This window comes from Anabrus simplex, chromosome 3, assembly GCF_040414725.1.
Source record: "Anabrus simplex isolate iqAnaSimp1 chromosome 3, ASM4041472v1, whole genome shotgun sequence".
Taxonomy (NCBI): domain Eukaryota; kingdom Metazoa; phylum Arthropoda; class Insecta; order Orthoptera; family Tettigoniidae; genus Anabrus; species Anabrus simplex.
Genome location: NC_090267.1, coordinates 183,484,891 through 183,498,709, shown reverse-complemented (window position 1 = coordinate 183,498,709; position 13,819 = coordinate 183,484,891). Strand labels below are relative to the sequence as shown.

The following is a 13,819-nucleotide window of genomic DNA, read 5'->3' as shown; positions in this document are numbered from 1 at the left end:
GTAGACACAGCACATATTTACAATCCCCGCAGCTTGACAATCTCCCGGATGGAGGCTTACAGCTGTGCGCTAACTTGCTGTTATCTTAAGTGAAATATTACTGAGAGAGCCTCCGTAGCTCAGGCGACAATGCCCTGTAGGAATCGACTACACAGCCCTCCAACCAAACCATTCTACGGTGACTAAATCAGTAAGAGATCAAATTTCGAATGTATATGTGTAATACAGATTATTTTTGTTGCGTGTGTCAGTGTTCGAATCCCGCAAATCCATCTCCTTAAAACAATACGATGTAGAATTATAGGTAGGACAAATATTGTTCATGGTATCCCCTGATAAGTAGTACCTAAAAGCCTCCGTAGCTCAGGCGGGAGCGCCCTGTAGGAATCGACTACACAGCCCTCCAAACAAGCCTTTTTACGGTGACTGAATCAGTAAGAGATCGAAGTTCGAATCTATATGTGTAATACAGATATTTTGTTGCATGTGTCAGTGTTCGAATCCCGCAAATCCATCTCCTTAACACAATACGATGCAGAATTATAGGTAGGACAAAGATATTTCATGGTATCCCCTGCTAAGTAGTAACTGTAACTAAAAGACTCCGTAGCTCAGGCGGCAACGCCCTGTAGAAATCGACTACACAGCCCTCTAACCAAACCATTCTACGGTTACTAAATCAGTAAGAGATCAAAGTTCGAATCTATATGTGTAATACAGATTTTTCTGTTGCATGTGTCAGTGTTCGAATCCCGCAAATATATCTCCTTAACACAATACGATGTAGAATTATAGGTAGGACAAAGATTTTTCATGGTATCCCCTGTTAGGTAGTAACTAAAGGCGTAAAACCACTTTATCTGCATGGTGGTAGTGATTATTGTTTTAAGAGGAAGTACAACTGTATACTAATCACACTTCTATTCCCCTCCCTTTTCCTTCTATTTATATAAAAACTATATTATGATTAGGTTATAAAATCTCATCAATCAACAAGATGCCGCGCATCCTCCTTCTAACATACAATCAAGGTAATTTTTTCTGTTCAGAATACTACAGGAAATGTATGCTGTCTATTCAAGATAACAACAGTATGTTCTATATCTTCAGTAACAGGATTGAACCTTTACAGATAATCACCATGTTTTGTCTTGTCGGATGGGGACGTAAAGTCTTAGCGACGGTGTAGATAGGAGGGCTATCTACCGCATGAGAGTCATCTGCCTGTAAAACTGCCCCCTGGCTATGTTCGGTTAGGATCGTTTCATTTTTCAAAAATTCCGCGTCTGCACGTGGCTAAGTCCTGTCAAGATGATAGCAGTGAGGTTATAGGGATCGTTCACTTCCCCTTCCAAGATGATGTCAGGGAAAGGTCATGTCGAGAAGCACAGCTTCCTTTAAAACTGCATTCCTCTCTCCGAAATAGTGTCGGGGTATGGTCATGTCGAGAAGGGCAGCTTGCTTTAAAACTATAATCCTCTCTCCAAAATAGTGTTGGTAAGGGACCATGTCGAGAAGGGCAGCTTGCTTTAAAACTATAATCCTCTCTCCAAAATCTTGTCGGGGAAGGGTCATGTCGAGAAGGCCAGCTTGCCTTAAAACTCTAAGGTTAGGCCCCCCTGGCTATGTCCCGTTAGCGATCGTTCAGTTTTTCAAAAATTTCGCAGCGTAGCTAGGTCCCGTCAAGATAATTTAAATTCCGCGCTCCTACGTGGTTAAGATGGTAGCAGTGAGGATAGGACCTGTCAAGATTGCAGCATTGAGGTTAGCGACGTTTACTTGTTTAAATTCCGCGCCCACGTGGTTAGGACTGTCAAGATGGCAGCTGTCAAAATGGCAATGCATGTGGTTAGGACCCGTCATCTTGACAGATGTCAAAAGCACGTGGATTTTAAATTGCGCGCCACTACGTGCTTAAGAAGGCAGGAGTGAGATTAGCGACGTTCGCTTGATAAAATTCCGCGCCCACGTTGTTAGGACCTGTCTTCTTGACAGCTGCCAAAAGCACGTGGATTTTAAATTGCGCCCCACCACGTGCTTAATGTGGCAGCAGTGAGGTTTGGCGCCCTTAAGACGGTAGCAATGAGGTTAGCGACGTTTACTTGTTTAAAATCCGCGCCCACGTGGTTGTGACCTGTCAAGATAGCAGCTGTCGAAAAGCACATGACCAAGCACGTGGCTTTGGTTACAAACAATGTGACGTCACGGTCACGTAGTCATGACGTCATGGGGTCAATGACCTCGGGTGCTGACTCAGCAGAAAAATGTTGAAGCCATGTTTCTGAATCACCACTGCTCTATTATTACTATTATTATTATTATTATTATTATTATTATTATTATTATTATTATTATTATTATTATCTATACATTAAAAGCTTTCGCTGAAAACAGCGTTGGCCAACCCGTACGTCGGTTCTACTGTACCTATTTGCTTCATTTTTGTTTTATTCTCTCTGGAATTACCTGCCGTTTAATTAAGAGCTCTAAGTTGAACCAACTTTGACTAATCATAAAATCAAATCATTAAGTAATCACTCCAATAATTGCAGACGAAGTTTTAACCTACCTCGCAATAGATTCTGTACTTAGCACGTTGCTAAGCGATTAAAACTTTCATTAATATTCTGTTAATATGCGATTTTCATCCTCAGTAATGTCAGTGCATGCAGCCATGTTTGATTACCACCTATGAAGCCTTACAGTATGCACTTCCTCTGATCATGGAAGATTACTATTCTCTGCTAGATACTCTGTGATTCCCTGACCTTCCCAAGCTTCTGAATGTACTCAACAGGTGGCGAGACGTTCCTAATAACTGATATGCAGCTGACATAAAGCAATCTACGTACCTTACAGACGGGAAGGTATCAAGTCGACTAGCCTTATGTCTGACTACTAATAAAACGCAGGGACAAACTCTTGAAAATGTTGGTAATTTACTTACCTGAACCAGTATTCAGCCACGGCCAATTGGATGTTACACTATCTCGGGCAAGCTCGTTTGGAAATGTTAAGAATCCAGATACGGCAGAATTGTCGAAGCACATAGAATATTGTATGGAAAGAAGTGTTTAAACCATATTACCGGTATTAATATGCATAAAACTATTGAAAAGGGCAGGCAAAACAGTTTGACCAAAAACCAAACCCCATCGCACTACAGCCCTTGAAGGGCCTTGGCCTACCAAGCGACCGCTGCTCAGCCCGAAGGCCTGCAGATTACGAGGTGTCGTGTGGTCAGCACGACGAATCCTCTCGGCCGTTATTCTTGGCTTTCTAGACCGGGACCGCCATCTCACCGTCAGATAGCTCTTCAATTCTAATCACGTAGGCTGAGTGGACCTCGAACCAGCCCTCAGGTCTAGGTAAAAATCCCTGACCTGACCGGGAATCGAACCCGGGGCCTCCGGGTAAGAGGCAGGCACGCTATCCCTACACCACGGGGCCGGCTAAAACAGTATGACTACGATATGTATATCAAGATGAGTTATCTGACCTGTTTGTAAGGAATATTGTGGAGCAGTACGGGTCCACTAGTTATTATTATTATTATTATTATTATTATTATTATTATTATTATTATTATTATTATTATTATTATTAGTTGATGAAGTCATAGTTTGAAAATGTCGAGCGAAATTTCAACTCATGGTTATTTTCTATTGAATCATGTAATTCAATTTGATCATCTTCATAATAGGAATTCGCCTTGAAGATTTCACAGCGTTGTTTACGATTTTCATCACGAAGGCCATAACAAAGACAATTCACTTTTGAACACAATGTACTGCAGAGTTGGCCTGCATCTCCTCGCCAATTTATCTTCATGTCACGAGCTAATTAACTGATTTTAATAAACAACCATATCATTTAACAAAATACATGAAAACAACATTGACTGTAATTCACCCAACACTTATGGAAATACTTCATGCTTAATCTGTCTTATCAGCGAATCAAGTAAGAAGACAAATGGTTCTCTCTTAATCCATCATAATCAACGATTGTATACTTTTTTAAAGTCCAGATAAATCAGATCTTACCTTATCACTTTGAACCTTCATGTATATAAAACCTGACGTTCCAGCAGAAGTTATCGAGATTCTAACCATGTCGTCGCTAATCGCACTTCTCTGGTTCTCTCTCCTCACGGGGTGTCTAGCGACGGCAAGCACGTATCCTGAGTCAGAATTCGACCTAAGAGCACGAGATCCAGATACAGACCTAACCACGGTAAGATAATTGAAATTTGGAAGTTAAAATCTAATTACAATTTCACTATGAAAATTTTATCGTTAAGAGCAGTCAATTTCACGAGAATATTCACAAAATTTCAATTAAATCGTTCATACCGTGCGTTTACAACCAAGACTCCTTACCTCAGTATTTTGTTTTTGTTTTCTTTTCGCTTTTGACATTTTCGCACTAACATACGTAGTGTTTATTTTGCTCTTTGTCTTACATCGTACCGACACAGACAGGTCGATGATGGGATAGAAAAGCGCTAGGATTGGGAAGGAAGTGGGAAGAGGGTTCGAACTCACTATCTTCCGTGTATAGCTGCGTGAAACAGATCATGTACCCAACTCGCTCGGTCACGTGACATTTTTCCACTTCATTCACTGGTGATAGTCGTATGGGGTCATTTGTTGAATTTTCTAATTTTCATTTCCTTTCAAGTCTCAAGAGAGAATTTCCATCCAAGTAAAATAGATTGTCCGCCTCTGTGGTGTAGTGGTTAGCGTGATTAGCTGCCACCCCCGGAGGTCCGGGTTCGATTCCCGGCTCTGCCACGAAATTTGAAAAGTGGTACGAGGGCTGGAACGGGGTCCACTCAGCCTCGGGAGGTCAACTGAGTAGAGGTGGGTTCGATTCCCACCTCAGCCATCCTGGAAGTGGTTTTCCGTGGTTTCCCACTTCTCCTCCAGGCGAATGCCGGGATGGTACCTAACTTAAGGCCACGGCCGCTTCCTTCCCTCTTCCTTGCCTATCCCTTCCAATCTTCCCATCCCTCCACAAGGCCCCTGTTCAGCATAGCAGGTGAGGCCGCCTGGGCGAGGTACTGGTCATACTCCCCAGTTGTATCCCCCGACCGAGAGTCTGAAGCTCCAGGACACTGCCCTTGAGGCGGTAGAGGTGGGATCCCTCGCTAAGTCCGAGGGAAAAACCGAACCTGGAGGGTAAACAGATGATGATGATGATGATGTAAAATAGATTAAGTGATTTGGTGTGTTTACCAGCTTTAATTGTGATCTACGTATTGACTCAGTTGACCTTCGTACCTTTTTCCTGTTAAATTTAATATTCCTTTTAGCTTATTTGCATTAAGTTATAGGCATCAGAAATATGAACTGACATAGTGAAATGAGAGGTTTTATTGTTTAAACGTGTTTAAACGTGTTTAAACGTTGTTGGTAATTGTTTTTATTGTTTGTTGTTGATATCGTTTCGAGGGGCTGCCTGACCGAGGCGGTAAAGGCGTGCTCGGTTCGCCCGGAAGGACGTGGGTTCGAATCCCCGTCAGGAAGTCGTAAAATTTAAGAAACGATATTTCCACTTCCGGAGGTGCAGATGGCCCTGAGGTTCACTCAGCATACACCAAAAATGAGTACCAGGTTAATAACTGGGGGAAAAGGCGGCCAGGCGTAGAGCTAACCACTCTACCCCATCACGTGCCGAGGTTAACAATGGTGAAAGCATTTACCTTCCACTTTTTCAAGGGCCTTCATGGCCTGTACGGAGGTGACTTTGCTTTTATATATATACTAGCAAATGTACCCGTGCTTCGCTACGGTATTCTACATTGTATACGGATATCGATGTAAATACTGTGCGTGCAGCAAATGAGATTCTTTTAAAATTGCATGTCTCTTAGCCTTATCCGAGAAATAGCATGGGGAGGTCCACATACGTTGTTTCCAATGTAAAGTGAGGGTTGCGGAGTTGTGATGATAACGGCAGCTCACTTGCCTACTGCCATTCACAATCGAGTTGGCAAGTTTACATTATAATTGCAGGCCCCAATGCCTACTGCGTGGTCACAATCGATTTGGGGAGTTTTAGTTACAATGGCAGACCCATTTCCTACTTTCAGACAGGTTGCAGTTGAGGAGTTTGTATTACAATACCAGGCAGCTTCCCTACCACCAATCAAAATTGAGTTGTGCAGTTATCATTATAATGACAGTCCCTTTTTACTGCTGCTAGCCAGCTTACTGCCAGTCACACAGAATTAGTGAGTTTCCATGAAAATAGCAGGCCACTATGCCTAATGCTAGTCAAATTTTAGATTGGAACATTTGTTTATAATGGCGGGCACCCTGGCCTAGAGCCAAACACAATAGAGTAGGGGACTTTCGAACAAAACTGCATGATCCCTTGCCTTCTGCAAGACAAATCGAAAAGTGAATTATTCATTAAAATGGTAGGCCCTCCTTACTAATGCCAGTTACACAGGAGTTGGAGAAGGACCCCATTCCTACTGCCAGCAGTCAAAGTCGGTGCAGGAGTACTGATTACAATAGCAGACACATCCTTTCTCGATCGCTACAAATCGACATCAGTGAATATATACAGATGGACATACGAAAGTATATGAATGTTTACAATATTGCAGACCTTCATTTACAGATTAACTGCTGCTAAACGGTACGTCATATCGACAAAGGATTGTACCGTAAGGGGCAGTATTTAGCGATCTAAATGGCTGGTCCTATGATATTTTCTCGCATCTAATCTATTCATGGGTCAGATTGAATCAGAAACGTTGAATAGGTTGAAATTTGTGTAAGAATATCTTACATTGCATTACTTTTCGGATAATTATGTGACATAGCATTTGGCTCACATATGGGTACTGGGTGGGCCAATGTTCGTGTAGAGTTTGATCATACTATCTTTCCTGTAAGTGATTGAAATGATGCACATGAGAAGAAAAGGTTTAGAAATTAATTTCCATTAAGGCAGGTAGATTTGCATTAAGTTTGGTTGTGTGTATTTTGAGGGAGTGCAAAATCACGGTTTCGGTTTCGTATAAACCCCCAATTAGTTCAGGGATTTAGAAACAATATTTGCCCTAAAACCTCCCCAAAAGACAGGTGGATTCTAAATATGAAGTTTGGTGGAAATATATCCAGTAGTTTTCAAGTTAGAGAAAGACAAACAGACAGACAAACAAACAAACAAACAAACAAACTAACTAACTAACTAACTAACTAATTAACTAACAGACTCCAAGGATACCTACCCTCGGACAGATGGATGCTATATATAAAGTTAGGTTCAAATATCTTGTTAGTTTTCAAGTTGTAAGAAGTACGCTTTACACGCACCCGCTCTTGCGTTAAGTCCGCTGGGATTTGTACCGAAAAACGGTCCGTTAATGATATCTCCCTTACTAAATCCTGTTATCGAAATGATGCACATGAGAAAAAAAAGGTTTAGAAATTAATTTTCATTAAGGCAGGTTGATTTCAATTAAGTTCGGTTGTGTATACTTTGAGGGAGTGCAAAATCACGGTTTCGGTTTCGTAAAAATCCACACTCAGTTCAGGGAATTAGAAATGATATTTGCGCTAAAACCTACCCAAGGACAGGTGGATTTTAAATATGAAGTTTGGTGGAAATATATATTTAGTAGTTTTCAAGTTATAGAAGGACAGACAAACAGACAAACAGACAAACAAACAAACAGCCAACAGACACCAAAGCTAAAAATGATGCAGATGGACATTATTACACCTGAAACGGATAACTGTACGGAAATATCGCCAAAATAATCAATGTACAGACACACGGTCGTTACGATTTTATTTTTTGCGCTAAAACCTACCCAAGGACAGGTGGATTCTAAATATGAAATTTGGTGGAAATATATCCAGTAGTTTTCAAGTTATAGAAGGACAGACAAACAAACAGACAAACAGACACCACAGCTAAAAATGATGCAGATGGTCATTATCACACCCGAAACGGATAATTGTACGGAAATTTCGCCAAAATAATCAATGTAGAGACACACAGTCGTTACGATTTTATTTATATAGATGACGGATAAGCATGAGCACGTTGAAAAGTGCAGACTTCCACTTCGAGATTCATATCTCCTAAACGGTTTATGATATTAAGAAACAGTTTGCGCCATCAGACGCCTCATTTATCGCTCTACATGTTTGTTTCTAAACCATATCCTCGCATCTCCCATATTAAGGGGGTAAATTGAGTTCAAATTTTGAATAGGGTGAAATTTGGGTGCATTTTTAACATTTTACATTACATTTTGCCTACTTAAGTTTAAGCTAGAATCATGAAATTTGGTACACATATGTCCATTAATCGTGCCAATGTGCGCACACAACGTGATGATCCTATCATTGTTATAAGTGTGTCAAACAATATAATATACTTGTAAAAATCACCAAATTTACGAACAATCCAGAAATACGGCCGAATTTAACGTATAAGGGAGAGAGATACGACAAAATGTCACAGGACCAAAGTTGTAGATCACTCCGAATTGAAGCGACATTGTGCCATCCGTTTTGTGATACGACTTACCGTTTAGCCAAAAAATAGCTCAAAAGGAATGTCTGCACAGTCATTAAAATTGCCTCCATATTTCGATATCTTTGGGGGTAAAAAGTGAAAAATTTTAACATCTTGGAATTTTCCCGTCGGTTAGGGACCAAAAGCTATAATTTCACCAAATTTCAATTGTCTACCTCGTCTCGCAGGTTGTGCCGCCATCTTGATTTGGGAGGATGGGGGATAAAAATGAGGAAATTCCCGAAAATTTTTAAGCCCACGAAACCTATAGGTTATCGTTTTGGATATATTATACGACTGTGTTCTTATCCTGAGCCCAACATTTGAGCCCCCCCAGCGTGCCCCCTTCAGGGAATTTTGAGAATTTCCGATTTTTCTAGGGATCCTGGGGTCATCAGTTTCCCTCGTACCAAGTTTCAAATTTCTGAGATTTCTGGAAGTGCCTCATTAATTCACGTCTTTTTTCATTTTTAAATATTTATATATACATCGCTCCAGCCCGACTTGCTTTTATATATATAGATAGATGACAGATAAGCATGAGCACGTTGAAAAGTGCAGACTTCCACTTCGAGATTCATATCTCCTAAACGGTTTATGATATTAAGAAACGGTTTGCACCATCAGACGCCTCATTAATCGCTCTACATGTTTGTTTATAAACCATTTCCTCGTATCTCCCACATTGAGGGGAAAATAGAGATCAAATTTTGAATAGGGTGAAATTTGGGTGCATTTTTAACATTTTACATTACTTTTTGCCTACTTATGTATAAGCTAGAATCATGAAATTTGGTACACATATGTCCCTTAATCGTGCCAATGTGCGCACACAACGTGATGATCCTATCATTCTTATAAGTGTGTCAAACAATGAAATATACTTGTAAAAATCACCAAATTTACGAACAATCCAGAAATACGGCCAAATTTAACGTATAAGGGTGAGAGATACGACAAAATGTCACTGGACCAAATGTGTAGATCACTCCGAATTGAAGCGACATTGTGCCATCCGTTTTGTGATACGACTTACCGTTTAGCCAAAAAATAGCTCAAAAGGAATGTCTGCACAGTCATTAAAATTGCCTCCATATTTCGATATCTTTGGGGGGTAAAAAGTGAAAAATTTGAACATCTTCTAATTTTCCCGTCGGTTAGGGACCAAAAGCTATAATTTCAACAAATTTCAATTGTCTACTTCGTTTGGCAAGTTGTGCCGCCATTTTGATTTGGGGGGATAGGGGATAAAAATGAGGAAATTCTCGAAAATTTTTCAGCTCACGAAACCTACAGGTTATCGTTTTGGATATACTATTCGACTGTGTTCTTATGCTGAGCCCAAAATTTGAGCCCCCCCCAGCGTGTCCCCTTCAGGGAATTTTGAGAATTTCCGATTTTTCTAGGGATCCTGGGGGCATCAGTTTCCTCCGTTCCAAGTTTCAAATTTCTGAGATTTCTGGAAGTGCCTCATTAATTCACGTCTTTTTTCATTTTTAAATATTTATATATACATCGCTCAGGCCCGACTTGCTTTTATATATATAGAAGATGACAGGTAAGCATGAGCACGTTGAAAAGTGCAGACTTCCACTTCGAGATTCATATCTCCTGAACGGTTTATGATATTAAGAAACGGTTTGCACCATCAGACGCCTCATTTATCGTTCTACATGTTTGTTTCTAAACCATATCCTCGTATCTCCCATATTAAGGGGGTAAATTGAGATCAAATGTTGAATGGGGTGAAATTTGGGTGCATTTTTAACATTTTACATTACTTTTTGCCTACTTATGTATAAGCTAGAATCATGAAATTTGGTACACATATGTCCCTTAATCGTGCCAATGTGCGCACACAACGTGATGATTCTATCATTCTCATAAGTGTGTCAAACAATGAAATATACTTGTAAAAATCACCAAATTTACGACAAATCCAGAAATACGGCCAAATTTAACGTATAAGGGAGAGAGATACGACAAAATGTCACAGGACCAAAGTTGTAGATCACTCCGAATTGAAGGGACATTGTGCCATCCGTTTTGTGATACGACTTACCGTTTAGCCACAAAATAGCTCAAAAGGAATGTCTGCACAGTCATTAAAATTGCCTCCATATTCCGATATCTTTGGTGGGTAAAAAGTGAAAAATTTGAACATCTTGGAATTTTCCCGTCGGTTAGGGACCAAAAGCTATAATTTCACCAAATTTCAATTGTCTACTTCGTTTGGCAAGTTGTGCCGCCATTTTGATTTGGGGGGATAGGGGATAAAAATGAGGAAATTCTCGAAAATTTTTAAGCTCACGAAACCTACAGGTTATCGTTTTGGATATACTATTCGACTGTGTTCTTATGCTGAGCCCAAAATTTGAGCCCCCCCAGCGTGCCCCCTTCAGGGAATTTTGAGAATTTCCGATTTTTCTAGGGATCATGGGGGTATCAGTTTCCTCCGTACCAAGTTTCAAATTTCTGAGATTTCTGGAAGTGCCTCATTAATTCACGTCTTTTTTCATTTTTAAATATTTATATATACATCGCTCCAGCCCGACTTGCTTTTATATATATAGATGACAGATAAGCATGAGCACGTTGAAAAGTGCAGACTTCCACTTGGAGATTCATATCTCCTAAACGGTTTATGATATTAAGAAACGGTTTGCACCATCAGACGCCTCATTAATCGCTCTACATGTTTGTTTATAAACCATTTCCTCGTATCTCCCACATTAAGGGGGTAAATTGAGATCAAATTTTGAATAGGGTGAAATTTGGGTGCATTTTTAACATTTTACATTACTTTTTGCCTACTTATGTATAAGGTAGAATCATGAAATTTGGTACACATATGTCCCTTAATCGTGCCAATGTGCGCACACAAGGTGATGATCCTATCATTCTTATAAGTGTGTCAAACAATGAAATATACTTGTAAAAATCACCAAATTTACGAACAATCCAGAAATACGGCCAAATTTAACGTATATGGGAGAGAGATACGACAAAATGTCACTGGACCAAAGTTGTAGATCACTCCGAATTGAAGCGACATTGTGCCATCCGTTTTGTGATACGACTTACCGTTTAGCCAAAAAATAGCTCAAAAGGAATGTCTGCACAGTCATTAAAATTGCCTTCATATTCCGATATCCTTGGGGGGTAAAAAGTGAAAAATTTGAACATCTTGGAATTTTCCCGTCGGTTAGGGACCAAAAGCTATAATTTCACCAAATTTCAATTGTCTACTTCGTCTGGCAGGTTGTGCCGCCATTTTGATTTGGGGGGATAGGGGATAAAAATGAGGAAATTCTCGAAAATTTTTAAGCCCACGAAACCTATAGGTTATCGTTTTGGATATACTATACGACTGTGTTCTTATGCTGAGCCCAAAATTTGAGCCCCCCCAGCGTGCCCCCTTCAGGGAATTTTGAGAATTTCCGATTTTTCTAGGGATCTTGGGGGCATCAGTTTCCTCCGTACCAAGTTCCAAATTTCTGAGATTTCTGGATGTGCCTCATTAATTCACGTCTTTTTTCATTTTTAAATATTTATATATACATCGCTCCAGCCCGACTTGCTTTTATATATATAGATGACAGATAAGCATGAGCACGTTGAAAAGTGCAGACTTCCACTTCGAGATTCATATCTCCTAAACGGTTTATGATATTAAGAAACGGTTTGCACCATCAGACGCCTCATTAATCGCTCTACATGTTTGTTTATAAACCATTTCCTCGTATCTCCCACATTAAGGGGGTAAATTGAGATCAAATTTTGAATAGGGTGAAATTTGGGTGCATTTTTAACATTTTACATTACTTTTTGCCTACTTATGTATAAGGTAGAATCATGAAATTTGGTACACATATGTCCCTTAATCGTGCCAATGTGCGCACACAACGTGATGATCCTATCATTCTTATAAGTGTGTCAAACAATGAAATATACTTGTAAAAATCACCAAATTTACGAACAATCCAGAAATACGGCCAAATTTAACGTATATGGGAGAGAGATACGACAAAATGTCACTGGACCAAAGTTGTAGATCACTCCGAATTGAAGCGACATTGTGCCATCCGTTTTGTGATACGACTTACCGTTTAGCCAAAAAATAGCTCAAAAGGAATGTCTGCACAGTCATTAAAATTGCCTCCATATTCCGATATCCTTGGGGGGTAAAAAGTGAAAAATTTGAACATCTTGGAATTTTCCCGTCGGTTAGGGACCAAAAGCTATAATTTCACCAAATTTCAATTGTCTACTTCGTTTGGCAAGTTGTGCCGCCATTTTGATTTGGGGGGATAGGGGATAAAAATGAGGAAATTCTCGAAAATTTTTAAGCTCACGAAACCTACAGGTTATCGTTTTGGATATACTATTCGACTGTGTTCTTATGCTGAGCCCAAAATTTGAGCCCCCCAGCGTGCCCCCTTCAGGGAATTTTGAGAATTTCCGATTTTTCTAGGGATCCTGGGGGCATCAGTTTCCTCCGTACCAAGTTTCAAATTTCTGAGATTTCTGGAAGTGCCTCATTAATTCACGTCTTTTTTCATTTTTAAATATTTATATATACATCGCTCCAGCCCGACTTGCTTTTATATATATAGATGACAGATAAGCATGAGCACGTTGAAAACTGCAGACTTCCACTTCGAGATTCATATCTCCTAAACGGTTTATGATATTAAGAAACGGTTTGCACCATCAGACGCCTCATTTATCGCTCTACATGTTTGTTTCTAAACCATTTCCTCATATCTCCCATATTAAGGGGGTAAATTGAGATCAAATGTTGAATAGGGTGAAATTTGGGTGCATTTTTAACATTTTACATTACTTTTTGCCTACTTATGTATAAGCTAGAATCATGAAATTTTGTACACATATGTCCCTTAATCGTGCCAATGTGCGCACACAACGTGATGATCCTATCATTCTCATAAGTGTGTCAAACAATGAAATATACTTGTAAAAATCACCAAATTTACGACAAATCCAGAAATACGGCCAAATTTAACGTATAAGGGAGAGAGATACGACAAAATGTCACAGGACCAAAGTTGTAGATCACTCCGAATTGAAGGGACATTGTGCCATCCGTTTTGTGATACGACTTACCGTTTAGCCACAAAATAGCTCAAAAGGAATGTCTGCACAGTCATTAAAATTGCCTCCATATTCCGATATCTTTGGGGGGTAAAAAGTGAAAAATTTGAACATCTTGGAATTTTCCCGTCGGTTAGGGACCAAAAGCTATAATTTC

The 13,819-nt window shown here is 39.9% G+C and overlaps 1 protein-coding gene across 1 annotated transcript in view; it reads left to right on the top strand.

Annotated features, from left to right (window-relative positions):
• The first annotated feature begins 4,104 nt into the window (after positions 1–4,104).
• LOC136866129 (lipase 3) overlaps positions 4,105–13,819 on the top strand; it is a 46,300-nt gene continuing 36,585 nt past the window's right edge. Inside the window, exon 1 of the mRNA XM_067142819.2 lies at positions 4,105–4,236. Within this exon, the coding sequence (XP_066998920.2) occupies positions 4,114–4,236 (123 nt within the window). The 5' untranslated portion in view covers positions 4,105–4,113. The remainder of the gene's footprint in view (positions 4,237–13,819) is intronic.